General features: G+C 45.4%; 1 protein-coding gene across 1 annotated transcript in view; it reads right to left on the minus strand.

The window, feature by feature from the left end:
- Positions 1-9,566: 9,566 nt before the first annotated feature.
- The window catches only part of CACNA1G (calcium voltage-gated channel subunit alpha1 G), a 1,349,169-nt gene continuing 1,338,031 nt past the window's right edge, over positions 9,567-20,704 (minus strand). Inside the window, exons 37-38 of the mRNA XM_078654430.1 lie at positions 16,629-16,798; positions 9,567-10,870 (exon numbers count right to left, since the gene is read on the minus strand). Of these exons, the coding sequence (XP_078510556.1) occupies positions 9,995-10,870; positions 16,629-16,798 (1,046 nt within the window). The 3' untranslated portion in view covers positions 9,567-9,994. The remainder of the gene's footprint in view (positions 10,871-16,628; positions 16,799-20,704) is intronic.

Consider the following 20,704-nt stretch of genomic DNA (forward strand, 5'->3'; position numbering starts at 1 on the left):
CTGGAGAAGCACCTCTTGGAGATTAGGAATTCAATCCAGCAGAGGCCAGCAGGGCTCAGGTATGTTGAGGCAGTTCGAATACAGCAGGTCAGCTAGGCAGTTGCTGAAAGGCCTCAAGAGCTTGTTGTGCATCTGTAGCTCAGAACAGGAGGTCAAGTCTGCTAACCTTTCGAGTCACTCAAGCCTGGGACAATGGGAGCTGGTCTAGTCTTCCTTCTCCGCAAGCAGGGCAGGCTTCAAGCAACAGGGTAGAAAGGCAGCAGGGTGCTCTTTTCTGTAGTATCCAGTAAGCAGGTCGAGGAGTGTACTGAAGACTGCGCTTGAGAGTCCCATTTTTTTTACCTGGTGCTCACTTTGTAGTGAGATAAGTTTCTGGAGTGTCCCCCTACAGCAGTGTCTGGAATTTCCTGCCTCCCTACCCTATTCCTAGTCTGTCTAGAGACACAATTGGGCACAATTGGCTAAAAAAGTATAAAAGATCTGCTCTTCAGTCCATTTGTTGACCACCTTCTGCGGTGTCTTCCACGCCATTGGTGGTCCCAATTAACTGTTTTATTTTTAAGCTTTTCCTGTCAAGGTTGTGATGTTCATTTCATTCTGAAGCTTTCTCTCTCTTCGTCTCCCTTTCCTTGCATTCCCATGATTTTTAAACTTACAAAACTACATGGTTTACTTTTTCATCTAGGAATGTGTCTCTGAAACTTGTTATCTTCTAGATTACACAATGCTATTTTTGATTAACAATGTGTATTTGACATTCCTTGTTCAAGTTGTTCTTTAACCCTTTCAGTTCTCATGATGGAATGGTTCCGTCATGAGCTCTTGTGCTCATGACGGAACCATTCCGTCATATGCACAGGCGCACTAAATCCCTCTGCTGCACACAGCAGAGAGATTTCCCTTTTTTTTATTGGCCTCGGGAGGTTGGGGGAAGAGCTTCCCCAGCCTCCCAAAGCCAATTTACATTCTCTTTGCAATGCCGATCGCGCGCATAGCGCGCTGACGTCATTGCAATGAAAATAAAACTGAAATGAGCCAAGAGGCTCATTTCAGTTTCACCTTCTACGTGCTTAGGGGGCTATCTCAGAAAGTCAGGAGAGGTATCTTTGGAAAGGGGAGAATCTCCCCAGGAGGGCGATACCCAAGCAGGGATCCACCCACTAGACACCAGGGAGGGGGGAGCGGCCTCTTGGGCAAGGGCCTTTGCCCTCCCCCAACAAATTGAGCATATTCAGTCTTTCTGCCCCCCTGGGGGCAGATGGGGGGCAGAAGCCCCCAATCTGCCCCCCCAGGGGTGAGGTAGAAAGCCCACTTGACACCAGGGTTTTTTTTTGGCATAGATAATTAGGATGGGGACTGCCCAAAACGGGCACGCCAATGCCCCCACCCTGCCACCATTACAGCCTTTCTGCCCCCCTGGGGGGCAGATGGGGGCAGGAGCCCCCAATCTGACCACTCGGAGGGCAGAAAGCACACTTAACGCCAGGGATTTTTTAGTTACCATATGTTAATAGGGCAGGGGCTGCCCAATATGGGCATGCCAATGCCCCCACCCCTCCCCCCACAAAATTCCAGACTTTCTGCCCCCCCCTTGGAAGGCAGATGGGGGCAGTTGCCCTTAATCTGCTGCCCTGGGGTGGCAGAAAGCCCAATAGAAACCAGGGATTTATTTTATTATGTAAAGTAGGGTTGGGGGCTGCCCATTATGGGCATGTCAAAGCCCCCAACCCGCCTGCACAATAACAGTCTTTCTGCCCCCCAGAACCTGGTAAGAGCCAGTCAAGTCACCCCATCCTGGATTCCTCTTGGAGTCTAGTTTTCAAAAATGCATAGGTTTGCTAGGTTTCCCTAGGTGCCGGCAGAGCTAGGGTTAAAAAACGACAGCTAGGTACTTTGCAAAAAAAGGGTCATTTTTCACTGTGAAAATGTGGTGTGTCCACCTTGCATTTTGGGCCGTTTCCTGCCATGGGCACTAGGCCTACCCACACAAGTGAGGTACCATTTTGCTCAGAATACTTTGGGGAACGCGGAATGAGTGGATTCTGTGGATCTACGCAGATTCCACAACTTTCCACGACTAAAATGTGAGGAAAATGTGTTTTTCGGACAATTTTTTAGGTTTGCTAGGGTTTTTGGGTAACAGAACCTGGTGAGAGCCAGTCCAGTCACCACATCCTGGATTCCCTGAGTTTCTAGTTTTCAAAAATGTAGAGATTTGCTCTGTTTCCCTAGGTGCAGGGAGAGCTAGGGTTCAAAAACTACAGCTAGGCACTTTGCAAAAAAAGGGTCATTTTTCATTGTGAAAATGAGGTGTGTCCTCGTTGTGTTTTGAGCCGTTTTCTGTCGTGGGCACAAGACCTACCCGCACAAGTGAGGTACCATTTTTATCGGGAGACTTAGGGTAACACAGAATTGTAGAACAACTGTTATTACCCATTGACTTTAGCTGCTTGTCTGCCTTCCAAATAAAAGACAATGTGTAAAAAATAAGTCATTTTGAAAAATGACCTATAATTCTCATGCTAGTATGGGTACTCCCAATTTCGGAAATGTACAAATATCTACTGTTTCTAAAATCTCTATTTTGTTCCCATTTCAGAAATACATAGGTGTATTTCATGCCAATTTTTCCATGTATACATTTTCCAAAATAATTGCTATATACGCGGTGGTACATAATAAAAAACCATTGCAAGGTGCTGCTCAGTTATTGTCTCTGAGTTCATTGGGTTCTTGGTGAACATACAAGTCCTGTATATCCCCACAACCAGAAAGGTCCAGCAAATGTAATGGTATATTGCTTTTCAAGCAACTATCATAATTAGAAGAAGTTACAGGTTAATATTGTTGACAAAAATGGCTGTTTTTTTCAACTAATTTTAAATTTTTCCTATATTTAACTGTTAGTTTCTATGAAGAAACATTGAAGGGTCTATGCAAATGACCAATTTCTGAATTCAGAATTTTAGCTTTCCAGGATCCATTATAGCTTTCATACCCATTTCTACTATTAACTGGAAGGAGGTTGAAAACACAAAAAATAGGAAAAATAGGCTATGTCCGAGGAAAATGCCAAAAGTGTGTAAAAATGTTTGGTTTTCTGACAAAAATCTGCTTGTCCCTGAAAGCTGGGAAGATGGTAATGTCAGACCACAACCCCTTTTTTGATACCCATTTGCAGGGACAAAACCAGACGCTTTCATCTGGAGCCCTTTTTTCCCATTTAAAAAAAAAAAAAGAAATCTGTATTTTGGCTAATTTCTGGGCCCCCTCCAAGGAAGTCCACAAACCCTGGGTAACTTTAGAATCCCCATGATGATGGAAACAAAGGACGCCAATTTGGCGTGGTTGCCTTATGTGGTCAAAAAGTTACAGGGGCCTAAGTGCGAACTGCCCCAAATAGCCAAAAAAAGGCCTAGCAAAGGGGGGGAAAAGGCCTAGCAGCAAAGGGGTTAATACTCTGACTCTGTTCCTGCATCTCACATGTGTATTTCTTTATTTTAGATAGAACACCCCTGCTCAAATTAAAGTAGTGTAGTGCACCCTAAAATACACCCTCTAACAGTCTGTGAGGAATACACGAAGGCCAACTGCCAATTACACTTTTACATGTGACTCAGGAACAGGCGGCAGGCACCAAATGTTTGGAACAAGAAAATGCCAACTTTCTAAAAGTGTTTTTTTTTCAGAATTGTGACTTAAAACCCGTCTTTACCAATAAAAAGGATTTAAAATTACAATTCCTCAGACATCAGATTTGACTTTACGACCTGCTCCCAATCAAATGGTATCACTTATTAAATGTAATAAGGTAATTGAATGTTATCCTATGGGAGAGCTGAGCTTTGCAATAGCGAAAAAATAATTTGAGAGTTTTTCTCTACTTGACACATAAAACTTAAAAGTACATGTTCAACTTTTTAAATACAATGTACCCTGTCCTATAGGCTGTTTAGGGTAGAGTGACATATGTATTAAAAAGGGAGGTTTAGGCCTGATAGAAGGTTTATTTTGCCTGGTCAAAATGTCAGTTTAAAACCACACACAGGCTGCAATGGCAGGCCAGAGACCAATCAATCATTCACTAGATTTGTATATGTCTTCTTGTCACCCATGATGGAATGCAGGTGCTAACAGAGTCCAGTTGATTCGCTGAATAGCCAGGCCTTTAGGGACTTCTGGAACTCTAAAAGCGATGGGGAGGTCCACAGATGAAAGGGTGGCTCATTCCATGCCTTCGCTACTAGGTACGAGAAGGAGTGGCCTCTGTATCTGCTACGTCTGATGCAGGGAATGAGGGTTAGAGAAAGGGATGCGGAGCAGAAGTGTCTAGTGGGATGATGGAAGTTCAGGCGGTGGTTCAAGCAGGTGGGTCCACAGTTGAGTTGGTCTTTGTATGCATGGGTCAGGAGCTTGAACTGGTATCTTTTCTGTACACGGAGCCAGTGGAGTTCCCCGAGGGTTCACATTCACATCACCACCTACCTCAAGGAACTAGGGAGTGATGTTGATTCGTCTGAAAGATCCAGGACTAGTGTGGCTGCAGCATTCTGTATGGTGTGTAGTTGTCGGAAGAGATGAGCTGCGATCCCTGTATAGAAAGTGTTGCTGTAGTCCAGCCGCCTGCAGATGAGGGCATGGGTGATGTGGCGTCTTGAGCTTTGGGGCAGCCATTTGAATATCTGATGAAGCAACAGACGATGAAGAAGCAGAAGGAGGAGTTGGAGTTGACCTAAGTTGTCATGATTAGCTTGTTGTCTGTAATGATGCCTAGGTTCCTAGCATGGTCAGCTGGGATAGGAGTAGGTCCGGGTTCTGAGGGCCTACAAGTTTAAAGAGCTAATTAAGTGGATCAAAGCAAATACAAAGAGATGATGGACGAAGTGCTAAAACTTTTCAGACACTCACCCTCTGTCACAGATCTGGGTTGAATCCAACATCGTTCTTGAGCTCACTTCGCCACTCCAGTTCAGACCCAGCTATATGCAAATCAGTCATCACCCTGTTCCTCATGGGAACAGTCCAGCCCGAACTGCCAAGCCAGGTCTTCCCTGGATAGGAAATAAGAATCTGGGGACCGGCTTCAGGCTAACAGCCCCCATCAGCCAGGCTAGCTTCAATGCAGTGGCAAAGTGAGCAAGGGACCCACGTCTGGGCATACCCTGCCAACTTAAGGTAAACAAAGCAAACACAAGGAGATGATGGACGGAGTGCTGAAACATTTCAAACACTCACCCCCAGTCACAGGCCTGGGTTGAATCCATCATCGTTTTTTAGCTCACTTCGCCACCACAGTTCAGACCCAGCCATATGCAAATCAGTCATGACCCTGTTTCTCATGGGAACAGTCCAGTCCAAACTTCCAAGCCAGGCCTTCCCTAGCCCGGAAACAAGCATCCTGGGACTGGTTTCAGGGTAACACCCCTCATCAGCCAGGCTAACTTGAATCCAGTGGCAAAGTGAGCAAGGGACCCATGTCCGTGTTTAAAAGAGAGAGCCCACACACTTTAGCACTGGTCAGGAGTGGTAAAGTGTGCATAGTGCTAAAATAAAAACAAACAAAATGGGTTCAGAAAACAGGATGTGTAAAGGCAAAAAGATTGGGAGTGACCGTGAAGAGAGGGCCAAGTACGACACTCACCTTCAATCACCCCATTTGCATTTCTACATTGATCTGGATTGCCGGTTGAGAAAATATCACAGCCTGTAGCAGAATTTTGCCTTGCAGGAGTGGTTAGTGATGTATCCTTTTCTGCTCTACTCACGCTACTTTGCTCACAACCACTATTTAATAGCGGCCATGGCTCAAAGAATTCGACAACGCAGGGTGTCTTGCGACACCATTACTCTCCTTTTTATTTCAAAATGTGCTCATTTTTGACATTAGGAATTGTTGGGGGACCACTGCCTTTATTATTGGTTTTTGGTCATTTTTAAAACTGGTCAAGCATGGTGCACATTGTGTGAGTGCCCCCCTCTTACTTGTATAGGCACAGCGGCCATCTTGATAGGCCTGCTCTCTCCGCACGGCTAGCGCTCCTGCCTTTTCTGCTTTGCTTACGCTGCTTTGCTCACTGCCAATATTTAAGAGAGCCCATGGTGTGGAGACTTCCCCCACGTCCCTCCTCATAAAAATAATGGCAGGTCCCGGGGGATGTGGCCCGGGGCTGAAAATGGCCTGACGGGGGGCCACATGCCCCTCTCCTCTTATAAAATATGGTGTGGTCCTTGAGCTTATCACAGCCTGAGTAGGGGAGCCGTGTGTCTCCTCCCCCCCATATAAATAACTGCTGGACCTCGGTGATGGGGTCCCTAGGCTGAAACTGGCCTGGGGAGGGGTCCCCATGCCCTTCTCCCCTCATAAAATTATTCAGGCTCCGGGGGATGGGATTCTACATCTTCCTATTAATACCTATATCCCCCCTTCAACTAATCTCTCCCTCCCATCTTCTACTTCATCACTCTTGCGATGCCACTCTTGTTACCTCTATGTCCTACTCCTATCCACTGCCCCATCCTGTTTATCTTACTCAGCAGAGATGTAGGTCATTGTCTAGTAGGGATGTCAGAGATTTGTGAGGACCTGGAAAAAAATCCTTGGTTTAAAATCGTTAAATGTGGTAGTATGGACCTGGGGAATCATGAACCCTTTGGCAGCCTGCACTCCCTCTTGTGAAGGACCTGCTGTATAGCTAGAAAAGTATACACGTGAAAAGGAGATAGGAGCGACAAGGCAGGGTAAACGAATTGTGCAGAAAATTATAAGATTTCGGTGAATAGTGAAAATCTTCAGCAGTGCTTTGATGTTTCCAGTTGCAGCAAGAATGTGAGTTCGCGATGGGGATTTATATGTGTTTGTGAATATTTTGCAGTTAACACTACAATTTCAAGTGTTATGTGGGTATATCTTATTTTGATCATATATGCTGGTCCTGTAAACATTAAACAAATCACCCTTATTGTGTGTTTCCACAGAGGTAGAAAGAAGCTGATTATACATTGAACACCATGTAAAACGCTGTTGCAAGACAAAATAATCTGTGCAAAAAGAAATGGCTTTGCCAATGCTTGGCTGGGGATTATTTTTCTTTGTATTTGGCTCTTTGGTGTGCCTTAACATAACTAACTGTCAAGCCCTCATAATAAGAGAAATCAGGTGTTGCGTAAATGTAGACGTGACCAACTGGTGTTGGCTTGGCTCCTTCAGTGAGAACATAGACTATGTACTATGTAATCCAAGGTTGTACGAAGTACAAGGCTAACCATAGCACCCTAAGTCAAAGCATTAAGACAGAATGTTTCATTTCCTCAATGGTGCCTGGAATTGTGTCTTTCCTACGTTTAACAAGGACAACTGAGTCAAATTAAATGTGGATATTCAAACCGTCAAACATGGGCCAAATTATTTTTTTAAGTAAGATACGTGGATAGTGAAGATATTTATTATTTATTATTTAGTTAGGAGTTTATAAAGCGCACAGCTACCCCCAACATGGGTAATGCAGATGGCAGATGATAGGTGCAGAGTGGGGAACTAGAGTTTGGTAAACAACCAGGTCTTCAAGGCACGTTGAAAGATGGGTTCTGACTCAGAAGAGCAGAGAGAGAGTGGCAGGGCGTTCCAGATTTTGGAGGTAATAACCGCAAAGGCTCTGCCACCCATTCTAGTCCTGCAAAAATGGGGTGTAGCAGGGAGACGAACATGGTGAGATCTGAGGGTCCGGCTGTGTTGCTAATGCTTAAGTCTAGCTCTCAGGTATGCAGGGCCATGTCCCCGAAAAGCTCTGAAAGCCATAATGAGAGCCTTGAATTTAACTTTTAATCACCGGTAACCAGTGGAGCTTCCTCAGGTGGGGGGGGGAGGGGGTGTTCGAGTGACGGAAAGGGATTTTACAGATCACCCTGGCTGCAGCGTTTTGTACAATCTGTAGACGCCTAATCAGATAGGCAGGTGCCCCAAGGTAAAGACTGTTGGCGTGATTCAGATGGGATGTAATTAGAGCATGGATTACCGTCCTACCGGACTCTAGGGGAAGGAAATGGAGGAATTTACGCAACATGTGGAGCCTCCCAAAACAAGAGGAGGGCACCTGTCTTATTTGAGTTTTGCAGGACAGTTCATTGTCAAACCGGAAGCCGACGTTCCTCGCCGAGTCAACAGGCTTGGAAGGTGGATTCATCCCAGGTGGCCACCACAGCGTCGGTGGCGGTATTTTTTGATTGAAGAAGAGTATCTCGGTTTTGTCCGACTTAAGCTTAAGAGTGTTAATTGACATCCACGCTGAGATGTTACTCAGGCAGTGTCTAAAGTTAGAGAATGCCGCTTTGGAATGTTCTTAAAAAAAAAACACCAGTTGGGTGTAGTCAGCGTAGGAAATCACCCTCACCCCACAGAATTCGACCAGCGCCGCAAGGGGTGATAGATAGATGTTAAAAAGGAGAGGACTTAAGGCAGAGCCTCGGTGGACCCCGCATAGCAGGGGTTTCTCGTCTGAGACGAAAGGATGGAGAAAAACTTGTTGAGTCAATTTTCCCAGATAGGACCGGATACAGGACAGGGGCGTGCCCTGAATATCCATGTTGTTTAATCTATCCAGAGGATAGGATGGGAAACTGTGTCAAACACCACGGACAGGTCAAGCAGCACTAGCATGGCTGCTTTGCCTGTATTGACGCTCTCGCGGATACTTTTGGAGACTTTGTAGAAGGGTGGTCTGAGTTCTGTAGCAGGATCTAAAGCCGGACTGCGAGTCATGGAAATGGTTACGAGATCCCAAGTGGTTGGAAAGTTGTTCCTGAACTATTTTTTCAAGAATTTTTGCCAGATCCGGTAGGAGGGAAATAGGTATGTAACTTTTAAAAACAGTAGGGTCGGCATCAGGTTTTTTCCACACAGAGGGGAAGGTGCCAGAACACAGAGAGGCGTTCCAGGTCTTGGTGTTGATAAGAGGTGCCAAGAGTTTGAAAAACTGAGCCGGGCAGGGGTCGTTGGGAGAACCGGATTTGCATGTTAAAAGTTTTTGAAGTGAGGCAACATGAGATTGTATAGTTTAAATAGAGTTTGGAAGCTATACTAATTAAAGTGTCTATTTTTATTTTGATCTAGATGTGATATCTTCATCGTTTAACAAAAATCCAATTTTACTTTTGTTTGAACATTTTGTTTGCTCTAGTACTTCAAATGTTCATTCATCTATACAAATATAGATTAACTTTATCAAGTACCAATGTATCCTCTACATCCCCGTTTCTTCATTTTAGATGTTTGTTGAGTTCAACATATTGATGATCATATTCTCATAAAGCACAGACCAGAATCTACTGCCGCTGGTATGATAAGCCAATCTTGGCAATGCTTTCATGTGGTGTCAGGACAGGCGACGGATAAACATTTCTAAGGAGACTGTAATATTTAAGAACAACTGGCAAAAAAAGGCTAAAAGGTCAAATTCACATTTTTACAAATTATACTTTGATATTGCAAACTTTAGTGCTCTTTTTAAAATAATGCTGCTAATCACCAACCATTTTATGCATAATCATTTTTTAACCCGTACGTTCTTTTACATGTTACAACTGTTTCACATCTTTGTGAACACAGCGTACTCTTCTTGCCAGTGAATAAGCAAACCGTTTCATGTTGTGTTTTGACTTCGAAAATGTAGCCTTCTCGCGTTCTGTTAATATCTCAAACCCAACATATTCCAGAAACATCCTTAGAAGCGTTGTATTAAAGAATAATAAACACGCCTTTATTCACAAAATGTACTACATCCTGCATCTCTAGAACCTGTTCATTTAATTAAATATAAAATACATATTATGTCTGCACAATGTATTGCTGTTATCCAAGCTGAACAGAGGCTTAGAGTTTGACCACGTATTTCGCTAGCTGGCTCTGTAACCACTCTTTGGATAGTTTATGCAGTGCCATTCTGAAGTCTGGATAGCTATGTCTTAGAAGAAAGAAAACGTTTGGCACCAATGAAAAAAATCAGTGCTCCATCTCAGTCTGATCAAAGGAAAAGTTGGCAAGCGTTACTAAATCTGTCTTTGGGGTGGGTAAAGCTGGCACAGGGGTATTGTCTGGAAGAAGTGAGTCTCCAATGTCTACTGAATCTTTAGACTCACATGATAGAGCTCGCCTCCTTAAGCAGATGTCTGGACCAGCGGGAGAAAGGCAATGATGTGTCCTAGATAACAAGCTTGGTTCATTCGGCGGCTCTATCGATATGCAAGGAGGGCTATGTTTTTTCTTCTGCCTAGATGCTTGCAAGTTATTCATTTCACTTAAAACCTGACTTATGAAGCCAGAAGTACTGGAGATGAACTGATGTTGAGGGCTGCTTTCCATGGAGCAAATTTCTATTGAATGTCTCCTAGGGTCATCCAACCAAGAAGCTGGTTTTCTTAGCAGTCCTTGTGCATCAACGCTATAGAACTTCTTGAGGTCCTTCAAAGTGACGTTGTTATCACTCCCCAAGTTCCTTTTGGATGTGAGAGGAGGTCCTGCTGAGTAGACACTTGATGTCCTGCATGGATGTAGCCCCAACTGCTCCTTGCTGTTGTTTATTTCATCTACTTCCTGATCGGCATGGTCTGGCGCAATCTCTTTTAAACGGTTGAGGCTTGCACAAGGAGATGCAGGAGGCCTAGAAATGTTGTATTGATCATGGAAAGGCCGTTGTGTGTGAACACTTGATCTCCCGCTCTTTGCTGAGTCTACTGATGATCGCTGAGCTGAAGAAATGCATTCTTGTTGCGAAGATATTGAGTAGTTTTGCATGGGTGCAATCTCGCTTATTTCACAGGCAATATTTTCCTTACTTTCTGTTCCAAATAAATCCAGCGAATCATTTCGTATTGCAACCTATTTTAAGATGCAAACCAAAGAACAGTATTAGATGACACACATAGACAAGTCAGTCACTGAATACAGGCAGTTTGTACCTTCAATTGAATGGTAAGACTTTCTCTAGTGAGTAAGAATACATACTGCCACTCATTACTGTTGTGTTCCTTCATTATGAAATCGGTAACAAGCCCCTGAAGAAAACAGAGATATTGGAAATGTTTTTTGTGCCTGGGCCAGCTCCCCCCACTGCTGCAGGCTGTGCCCTCACTCAAACCTGCACCTTGTTGCCAGTCCTTTCTCTGCTGATTTCGGGGTTAAAATGTTACCCCCCACACCTTGACTGTAAATGTTTCCTCCTTCTTTGTCAGGCTAACTTTAACTTTTGCCTCCTTTTTTTCAGCCTAACTCTAACTTTTGCCTCCTTTATTTTCAGTCTCAACTGTAACCTTTGCCTCCTTCGTTTTCAGCCTAAATTGTAATCCTTGCCTCCTTCTTTTTTCAGCCTAATTATAATGTTTGCCTCCTTCGTTTCAGGCTAACTCTAACTTTATCCTCCCTCTTCTCAACTTTTGCAGTCTTTTTTCAGCATAATTGTTAACTCTATACTGCCTTTTCCCCCCAAAACCCCTCTTTTCCTACACTCTCCCCGGTCGTTCTCCCTCTGGCTACCCCCTTCTTGTGACTCCGCCATGCGCCCCTGCCTCTCCCAGGAACCACTTAATGCAGGCCGCAGCGCGACCCTATTGAGCAGGTCCCTGTGCCAGCTCCCCCCCGCTGCTTCAGGCCACTCCCCCGCTCAAACCTGGACCTCGCTGCCAGTCCTTAACACAATTATTTTCTCCACTGATTTCGACGCTAATATTTTACTCCCTGTTTACCCCCTCATACCTTGACTGTAAATTCACCTCCTTCATTTTCAGCCTAAAGTGTAACTTTTGCCTCCTTCTTTTTCAGCATAACTCTAACGTTTGCCTCCTTCGTTTTTACCCTAACTATAACTTTTGCCTCCTTCATTTTGAGCCTAAATTGTAACCTTTGCCTCTTTCTTTTTTTGACCTGAATTGTAACTCTTGCCTCCTCCTTTTTCAGCCTAATTGTTATGTTTGCCTCTTTTGTTTTCAGCCTCAATATAACTTTTGCCACATTCTTTCTTAACTTTTGCCACCTTTTAACAGTCTAATTGTTAACTTTTTGCTGCCTTTCCCCCCTGAAACCGCTCTTCTCCCACGCTCTCCCCTCTCGCTCTCCCTCTCCCTTTCGCTTCCCACCGTCTTGTGACCCCATCCAGCACCCTGCCCCTATCCAGCGCCCCGCCGCCTCCCAGAAACCTACTTAATGTAAGCTGCAGTGCGGGCGTGGCAGCGGGGTGCCTAAGACAAGCCTGTCTGCGCCGCCCATGCCTGGACAGTGCCTAACGGCAGGACCCCTGGATCTCCACTCACCCACAGCTACATCAGTGCTGAGATTATAGCCCTGAACCCCAGACCCAGCAACAACAACCGCAGCTGCACATTCCATTTCTCAACTGCAGGACTCTTCTCCTGCTGACATCGCTGTTTCATCTTCAGCATCCGATTGCTCTCCCATGGCCCCCAGCCTACCACACCTGAACCAAGAGAAGTCCAATGCCCCCTGATCAACTCCTAATTGCTCCTCAAACACACCACAGAGATCTGGGACACCGTCACCTCCTTCGCCCCCGACGTCATCTTACTGACCGAGACCTGGCTCCGCCCCGCTTCAGGACCTGACATGCCACCACCACACTAACTGAATAGAAAATCATATACTGGGACTGCATCAACAAACACAGAGGTGGAATAGCCATCATCGAGAAATAATCCATCCACTGCACAACAGCCACCAACGACACCACCCCCATCATGGAACACCTCAACTTCCAACTCAACACTGATGGCAAAAACCACCATTAGAGGCACCCTGGTATACAGTCCACCAGGATCATGGCCCATCTTCTGCGAGGCCATCTCCAACTTTATGGTCACTTTGGCTATCAAATCAAGAAACTTCACGAAGGAATGAAGGCCGTTGCTGAATGGATGAGGAACAGCCGACTGAAGCTGAACTCGGACAAGACGGAGGTCCTCATCCTCGGATCCAACCCTTCGGCCTGGGACGACTCCTGGTGGCCGACTGCACTGGGAACCGCTCCAACACCCACCGACCACGCACACAACCTAGGGGTCATCCTCGACTCCACCCTCTCCATGACTAAACAGGTCAACACTGTCTCCTCCTCCTGCTTCCACACCCTCCGCATGCTCCGTAGGATCTACAAGTGGATCCCCACTGAAACGAGAAGAACAGTCACCCAGGCCCTTGTCAGCAGCAGGTTGGACTATGGAAATGCCCTCTACGCAGGAGCCTCGGCCAAACTCCTGAGATGGCTCCAACGCATCCAGAACGCCTCTGCACGCCTGATCCTCGACATCCTTCGCCGCAGCCACATCACACCCCACCTAAGAGACCTGCACTGGCTTCCGGTCAACAAGAGGATAACCTTCAAGCTCCTCACCCGCGCACACAAGGCACTCCACAACACCGGACCAACGTACCTCAACAGACGACTCAGCTTTTACACCCCCTCCCGCCAGCTCCGCTCCCCCGACCTCGCCCTCACTACAGTCTCTCACTTCCGAAGAGCGACCTCAGGCGGCAGATCGTTCTCCCACCTCGCCGCCAAGACCTGGAACACCCTCCCCATCCACCTATGGCAGACCCAAGACCTGCTGACCTTCAGAAAACTTCTCAAGACCTGGCTTTTCGAGCAGTAGCAGCATTCCCCACCCCACCCCAGCCCCTTGAGACCCTCACGGGTGAGTAGTGCGCTTTACAAAGGATATGATTGATTGATTGATCTGTCTCAGGGACCGCATCTTCCACATTAATGACCCCAACAATGCCAACCCAGAACCTAATCGATAGCATGAACACCCTAGACCTCACCCAATTAGTCACTGACCCCAAGCACATCACCGGGCACACACTGAACCCCATCTTCACAGCAGGCAACAGGATCAGGTACAGCCACTCCAATGAAATCACATTGTCCGACCACTCGATTGCCCACTTCTCCATCCCAACCACCCTTGACACCCACACCAACCAAACCAGCACCTCCCACAGGAGCTGGAACAAGGTAAGCAAAGATCTTTTGACCAAAACCCTCAGCAAATCCAACCCTGACGCCACCTCCAATCACGAGGTCGCTGTCAACAACTTCAACTCATGGATCCCCTAATCTGCTGACATAGTCGCGTCCGCAAACCAGCCAGACCAAGCACACGCACCAAGCACACCAGCCGGTTCACCCCGGAACTAAAATCCACCAAACACATATGCAAATGACTAGAAAGGATCTGACGTACCAGCAAAAAGCCTAATGATCGAGTCAACTCCAAACTGGCTCCAAACATCGTTCAGAGAGTCCGCCTTCCACCCTACACCTCAGGCCCAAAGAACATCATCTGTGGCGTTCCCCAAGGGTCCTCACTGAGCCCTACCCTTTTCAATGCATACATGTCCCCCCTGGCCACCCACGTCTGAACCAATGGTATGAACATCATATCATACGCTGACAACACTCAGCTCGTACTCTCCCTATCCGCAGGCCCCACGAACACCAAAGCCAGCTTCTAGCGTCACCTGCTGGATGCAAAACAACTGCCTCAAAATCAAAACTGAGATACTTATCTTTGGGTTCAACACATCCCCGTGGGACAACCTCTGGTTGCCAGCAGAACTGGGTCAGTCTCCCATACCCTCAGAACCTCGGGCATCTTACTTGACAGCAGGCTCACCATGAAAAACCAGATAAACTCAGTATCCTCAGCATGCATCCTCATGCTCCGGAAAATCTTTGAGTGGCTCCCCATCAGAACCAGATGCACCGTCACCCAGATCCTCATCACCAACCCCCTGGACTACGGCAACACCCTCTACGTGAGGGGCTGAACAGCTGCTGAACAGACTTCACAACACAGCAGCCAGGCTTGTCCTCGACCTACCAAGGCGAACCCCCATCACCCCTCACCTCAGAACACTCCACTATATCCCCATCCACTAGATGTGTCAGCTCAAAGTGCTGACCCATGCCCTCAAGGCCCTGCACAACGAAGAACCAGCCTATCTTATCCTAAGGTTGAACTTCCACCAACCCGTCAGACATCTGCGCTCCACCTCACTCTACATCGCCCCACTACCGGCCAAGCAGGAACAGGGGCCGCTCCTTCTCCTACCTTGCCGCCAATACTTAAAACCGCCTCCACCTCCAGACCTCCCCCACCCTGCAGGAATTCAGAAACGGTCTAAAGACCTGCTGATCGACTAACGACGCCCAGCAGCAGCTACCCCCAGCACATGGATACCCACATGGGCGATAAGCTACCCTTTACAAATCCTGATTGCTTTTATGCCTGTCTTAAGTGAGGTTAGGGGATGGTGGCAAATTGTCATATTTCCCTCTTCCTGTTAGTGGTTATCATCATCAAATGTATGCTAAACTTATCCAGAGTGAAAGTCTACTACCAAAGTACTAGTAACACTATTTCAACTACTATCACAATAACTACAGTGACATACTGTCACTGCACTACTAGTACTATCACTATCACATCTAATAATACTACTGCTATTACAGAGATTACTAAAACTGCTACAACTATTTCAACCTATCACTACATTAATATTACAGCTACTACTTCTGGTGCTACTGCTTGTACTGTTTCTACTGCTACTAGAAATACATTATTGTCATTACTACTACAACTTATTCTATTACAAACACTACTTCTACCACTAATATAACTATTTCAACCACTAATACAACTAGTTCAATCATTATTTATACCACTACTATAAATAACACTACTACTGTTAGTGCCGCTAGTATTATTACCTCAATACTAATACTAATGCTTAAACTACTCTGCTCTTAATGCCACTGCGTATAAAATCACCACCACTGCTATACTATTAATAAAAGATTCATTCATTATTGCTATTAATTTTATTAGGCTACTCTAACTCTGCCATTGCCAAAGTGCATCTTATGGAGGGACTATTTAATGTCTTGTAGTCTTCGCATTGATTTGAGATAGAATTATTACAAGGTGACAACTGTCATTTGCAAAAGGTAGTGCTGGCTCATCAAAAAGAGTTTCTAAAATATAGGTCTGCCGTTTCCAATGCTTCTATAAGCATCTACGCCATCTCACGTCTTCCTGCTGCCCCCTGCGAACGATCGCTTTACATTTGTGCTGGAAGCAGATAAGAAAGTGTAGGTGATTGAGCGGGGGACTTACAACAAGTCTTGAGTAGGAGAGCAGATAAGAGAAAGAGGCAATGTACATCTAGAGAAAACGTATGTTTGAAGTGTGAAGCGTTTTCCTGCTTGGCAAAACATGTTAATGCAAGATGCGAGTGGAACTCAAATGAAATCTGTTTATTTCGAAGGAACAGTTATTTTAACGGACATAGGGGCATATTATCAAGGACAGGCGATACATTATCGCCGCTTTTATCGGCAGGAAACTGCCGATAAAGCGGTGATAAAGGCCTTGATAATATGCTCTATGAATTCCAATCGAAGCCCATGTTAGATGTGTTCACATCTAACATGGGCTTCGATTGGAATTCATAGAGCATATTATCAAGGCCATTATCGCCGCTTTATCGGCAGTTTCCTGCCGATAAAAGCGGCGATAATGTATCGCCTGTCCTTGATAATATGCCCCAAAATGCTTCCACTCACCTGCCTTCGAAGCATCCTTTGAGCAGAAGGAGAACGCAGGGGTGGCGGTATTTTGGGGATGCTATCAGATTCCATATTGCTGCTTAATTTAACACAGTGAAGAGGTTCCTTTGGAACTTGCAACAGGTGAGAGGTATCTGCAGGCTGGGACTGCACAGACGCTGTGGAGCCTGGAAATACAAGCAAGAACATCAGTATCTGAGGATACATATAGAATAGCAAATCAATATTCATGCATTGGAACCTATTCATCAAAACCCTGAGATTTCATTACCATATTACGTTAGTAATCGGAGAGTCTTCATTTAGCAACTGTATGCAGCCCGGGAAAAGACAGTACATTCTACCAAAGGTGTATGGATGTCTGTTGGTCATCTTCCATAGACCTCGGGCTTCACCCCTCTTGTGATTACTGTTAAGGCCCCACTTTAGAGGAAGGTGTAGTTAGGAATGGAGATACAGGGAGGCTGATAGTAATGTTATCTCTGTACCTAACTATATCCAGTACGAGCTAATCGTCATCGAATGCGGAATGACTGCAGAACCAGTTTTTAGCCCTTGGAATTCCCAATGACGTTCAAGTGAGGGTACGGGTGCGGGTGGGGGAGGGTTAATGCTTGCATTTAACACCTGTGGTGAACACCTGGTATATGTGAGTGTGAGGATGTAGTGGGGGAGAATATGGGGGTGGAAGATGGGAGTCTGGCTCAAGGTAGAGGGGAGTGTGACCTGGCAGCGAGAACATTGCATGTTTCTCCGTGTTGTAGTAAGGAGTCAGGTGAGGACCTGGTCCTGGAGCTAGGCCTCTTTACAGATCTCTTAGGACATCACTTGGTTTGGAGTATAAAACTAGATTTAGATCGGCTTCGTAATAGTGGAAGGGTGTGCAGGGCTCGAAAAAGAATGTTGCAGACTGGAGGATGTTGCTTTGGGGGGAATCGGTTGGCTAGGATGGGGTGTATTCAGGAAAAACTGGTTCCCATTCTAACATCAAAGTATCAGTTCTGCTTTCACTGGCTGAAGGTCAAAAATAGAATAAAGTTCAAGGCCCTCTGTCGGACCTATAAAGCCCTCCACGATCTGGACCCACCTTCATGAAGAAAGTCCTTTCCTGGTACACCCGAATTAGAAACCTAAGATCATCAAGCATGTTCAGAATAAATTCTATTAGATTTAAAAAATCTAAATGTGGTGGCAGTAGCTTTGCAGTCAGAGCAGCCATATCCTGAAACCTGCTGTCATTCAGCATAAGGTTGGCCCCTTCCTTGCTTCAGTTAAGGAAATACTTGAAAACATGGCTTTTCAATCAGTAGGCTCTCTAGCTCTGCTCATCGTTGCTCAAAGATTCAGTGCCAAGACACCTCTGGGTACACATCGCGCTTTGCAATTTGGGTAACATAACAAAACAATAAAAACACACACAACCAATTTCTAAAAACAAAGAACAATTCAATATGAAAAGTGATACCAAAATGCCTAAAATCCAAAAAGAGGAATCAGTTGTTCAAATTTGAGGGCAAAACACATCTAAAATAGGTACAGTACCAATCATTGGTCACTATTCGTGGTTGACTGCGACCTAGGCATGACTTTAAGCCGTCTACAATGGGATGGATACACCAAGCAGGTTGTCCTGCTCAAAGATTTTACCTTCTGACTTAGTCTCTGAAATGGAAGTTGAAATCCTCCAGCGAGGCAGGGATGCAGGCTGTAGCCAATGAAGTCCTCTCAAAGTTGGATGAGGTTCCACTGACACCACTGGTTTTGGCAAGATAACCTCAAAATTGGAAAAATTAAAACTTCACGGCCACTGCTCTTCTTGGGCAAATACTTTGAGCATCTTCTCATGGACAATATTTCTACCTTTGGACTTTTGGATTCTTTTTTGGAGCCCAAGCTCTTTCAACAGGGCAAGCCTGGAAGCTGTATCTGACAACATCCTCTTGAAGTCAAGCTCCTTTGCCATGAGGTCTTTTGCTCTGCAGGTCTTGCAAGTCCAAAAATATTAAAAGTCCCAACTTTTTTTAGACTTTCTGTGGCAACGCTTCTTGGCCATTTCTAAGGCTCTAAGGCCCACTGAGGCACCACCAGCTGGGTCCAGTCTAGTTCCAGTTGCTAGTGGTAAGCTGGTCACTCCTGTAAAAAAGGCCTCTTGCAGCTTATTGCGTCCCTGTAGCCACGCATGAGGTCTGCCGAATAATCCTAGGTGTCCACTTCTCAGTCCTGGGTACTAATGGGAATAGTTCCAAACATTCAGTTCTTAACATAGGTCATAGACAGCAGGTCCAGCCCTGTTCTCTTCTTTTGTAGGTCCAAAATAAATGTGCTCTTAGGAGCTGTGGGTGAGTTGAATTTTTGCAGGATTTACTAGCCAGTGGGTGAGGGCTGAAGAGAAAAAGGTTCCCGGGGGACACCTTTTCCACTTTTGCAGCACATCCTGTTTGCTTACTGTAAACTATACCACAGTGGACTATTAAGGGTAACATCGAACATGGCAGCATCCTTCTACCCTAGAAGTTTCTGGTACCCCATCCAGGGAAATGAGCAGTCCCCCCTCAACCCCACTAAACTAGTTCTGGGGCCAGCTCCCTGTCCCACTGGGTTGATGCCTTGCTGGATGCCATTTGCCAGGGAACAATTGCTTCTCCTCAGATCGCCTTTTACACTGAACTATAGAGGGACAGGCCTTAGCTTGGTCACTTTGAATTAAATGACGTTTCTAAACTCTCCCCAGCCCCCCTTCCTGAGCTGAATTGAGTCACTTACCGCACACCCAGGACTTCCTGCCAACAGGCTTAAGCCATTGTTTCCGCTCTAGGAGCAGGTTTTTTACCTGATTAAGGGGAGGCACTGACAGGGGTCCGCTGCTGGCAGGCTAAAGCTAATTAGCCTACTGGAGGTCCAGGCAAAATCGATTTAAAAAAAAAGTTATATTTCATAAATATTTATCAAACATCCACCTCCACTAGTAAATTGGACTTTTAATTAATATTACAAATAGTGGTTCCTGCAGCTTATCCCAAATCCTTTACAGTGAAAAAAAGCATTTGGGGGCTTGTCACAGTAGGTACATGTCAAGCCTTCTTGTGTGTACTACTTTTAAACACTAGGCACCGTACCTTGTGGGCACAAGGCCTACTGAGGTGTGACTCATTTAATATTTAAAAGTAGTATTCTTTCTGGCAGAAAGGTTTACTTTGACAGGTTCACCTGCAGGTTTAAAATCTACAGGAGTCAGACTATGCAGCCCTGCCTGAATTCTTGCTTTCTTAGTCAGTCTAGTGGATGCTACAACATGTGCTGCAGTTCACAGGGGACATTTATGTTTCCATGCCACTGGTGTATTTCCTGCATCATGTGCTATGGCCTTACTGGAAAGTTAAATATTACATTTGGGGTTTATCCAATTTTCTACATTTTAGGGGCTACGTCACATACACTGGGGACTAGAGAGCAGTGCTGTAGTGTGCAGAGTAAAAAAAACAGAAAAATACAGGGTGATTATGAAAAAATAAGGATTTTCTCTCAATTGGATTTGTAATGTTACATTTGTTGGTAGGGATTTTGTTACTACATTTGAGAATATGTTTTACATGTCTGGGGTGATGTCTTTACATGGCTTAGGAGGGAGGTGGCTATTTTGCTGCTTAGTGAGGTCTGTCATTGTTTTTATGTTTCAGTCCTATAAGTATTTCGTCCCAAGTCGTTACACCTTCATAACCCAAATAGCGTGTCGGTAACACATTTTGGACATCATTTTTAGCCTTTGCCTGTTTAGACAGTTCTTTTGCTATTCCTGCACCTTTGTTGCTTGTGTCGATATCCAAGCTGTAGTCATTTGCTGCTTTGCTAGCACTAATGCTAGATTCATTAACTTGTTTACTAGTTTCACTTTGGTCGTTCTCTTATAGAATCCCAGAGTGTAGACCTCAAGATTATAGAGGTTAGAATCGCCAGTAAATTTAGAAGTTGCTCAGCACAGGACAGTACCAGAACATTTGTGTAAAGTCTGCCTCACTGGCTGAGCATCTCAGGCAACATACCACAGACGGGCCCCCGCCCCCTATAGACACCAG

Source organism: Lissotriton helveticus, chromosome 7 (assembly GCF_964261635.1).
Source record: "Lissotriton helveticus chromosome 7, aLisHel1.1, whole genome shotgun sequence".
NCBI classification, from domain to species: Eukaryota; Metazoa; Chordata; class Amphibia; order Caudata; family Salamandridae; genus Lissotriton; species Lissotriton helveticus.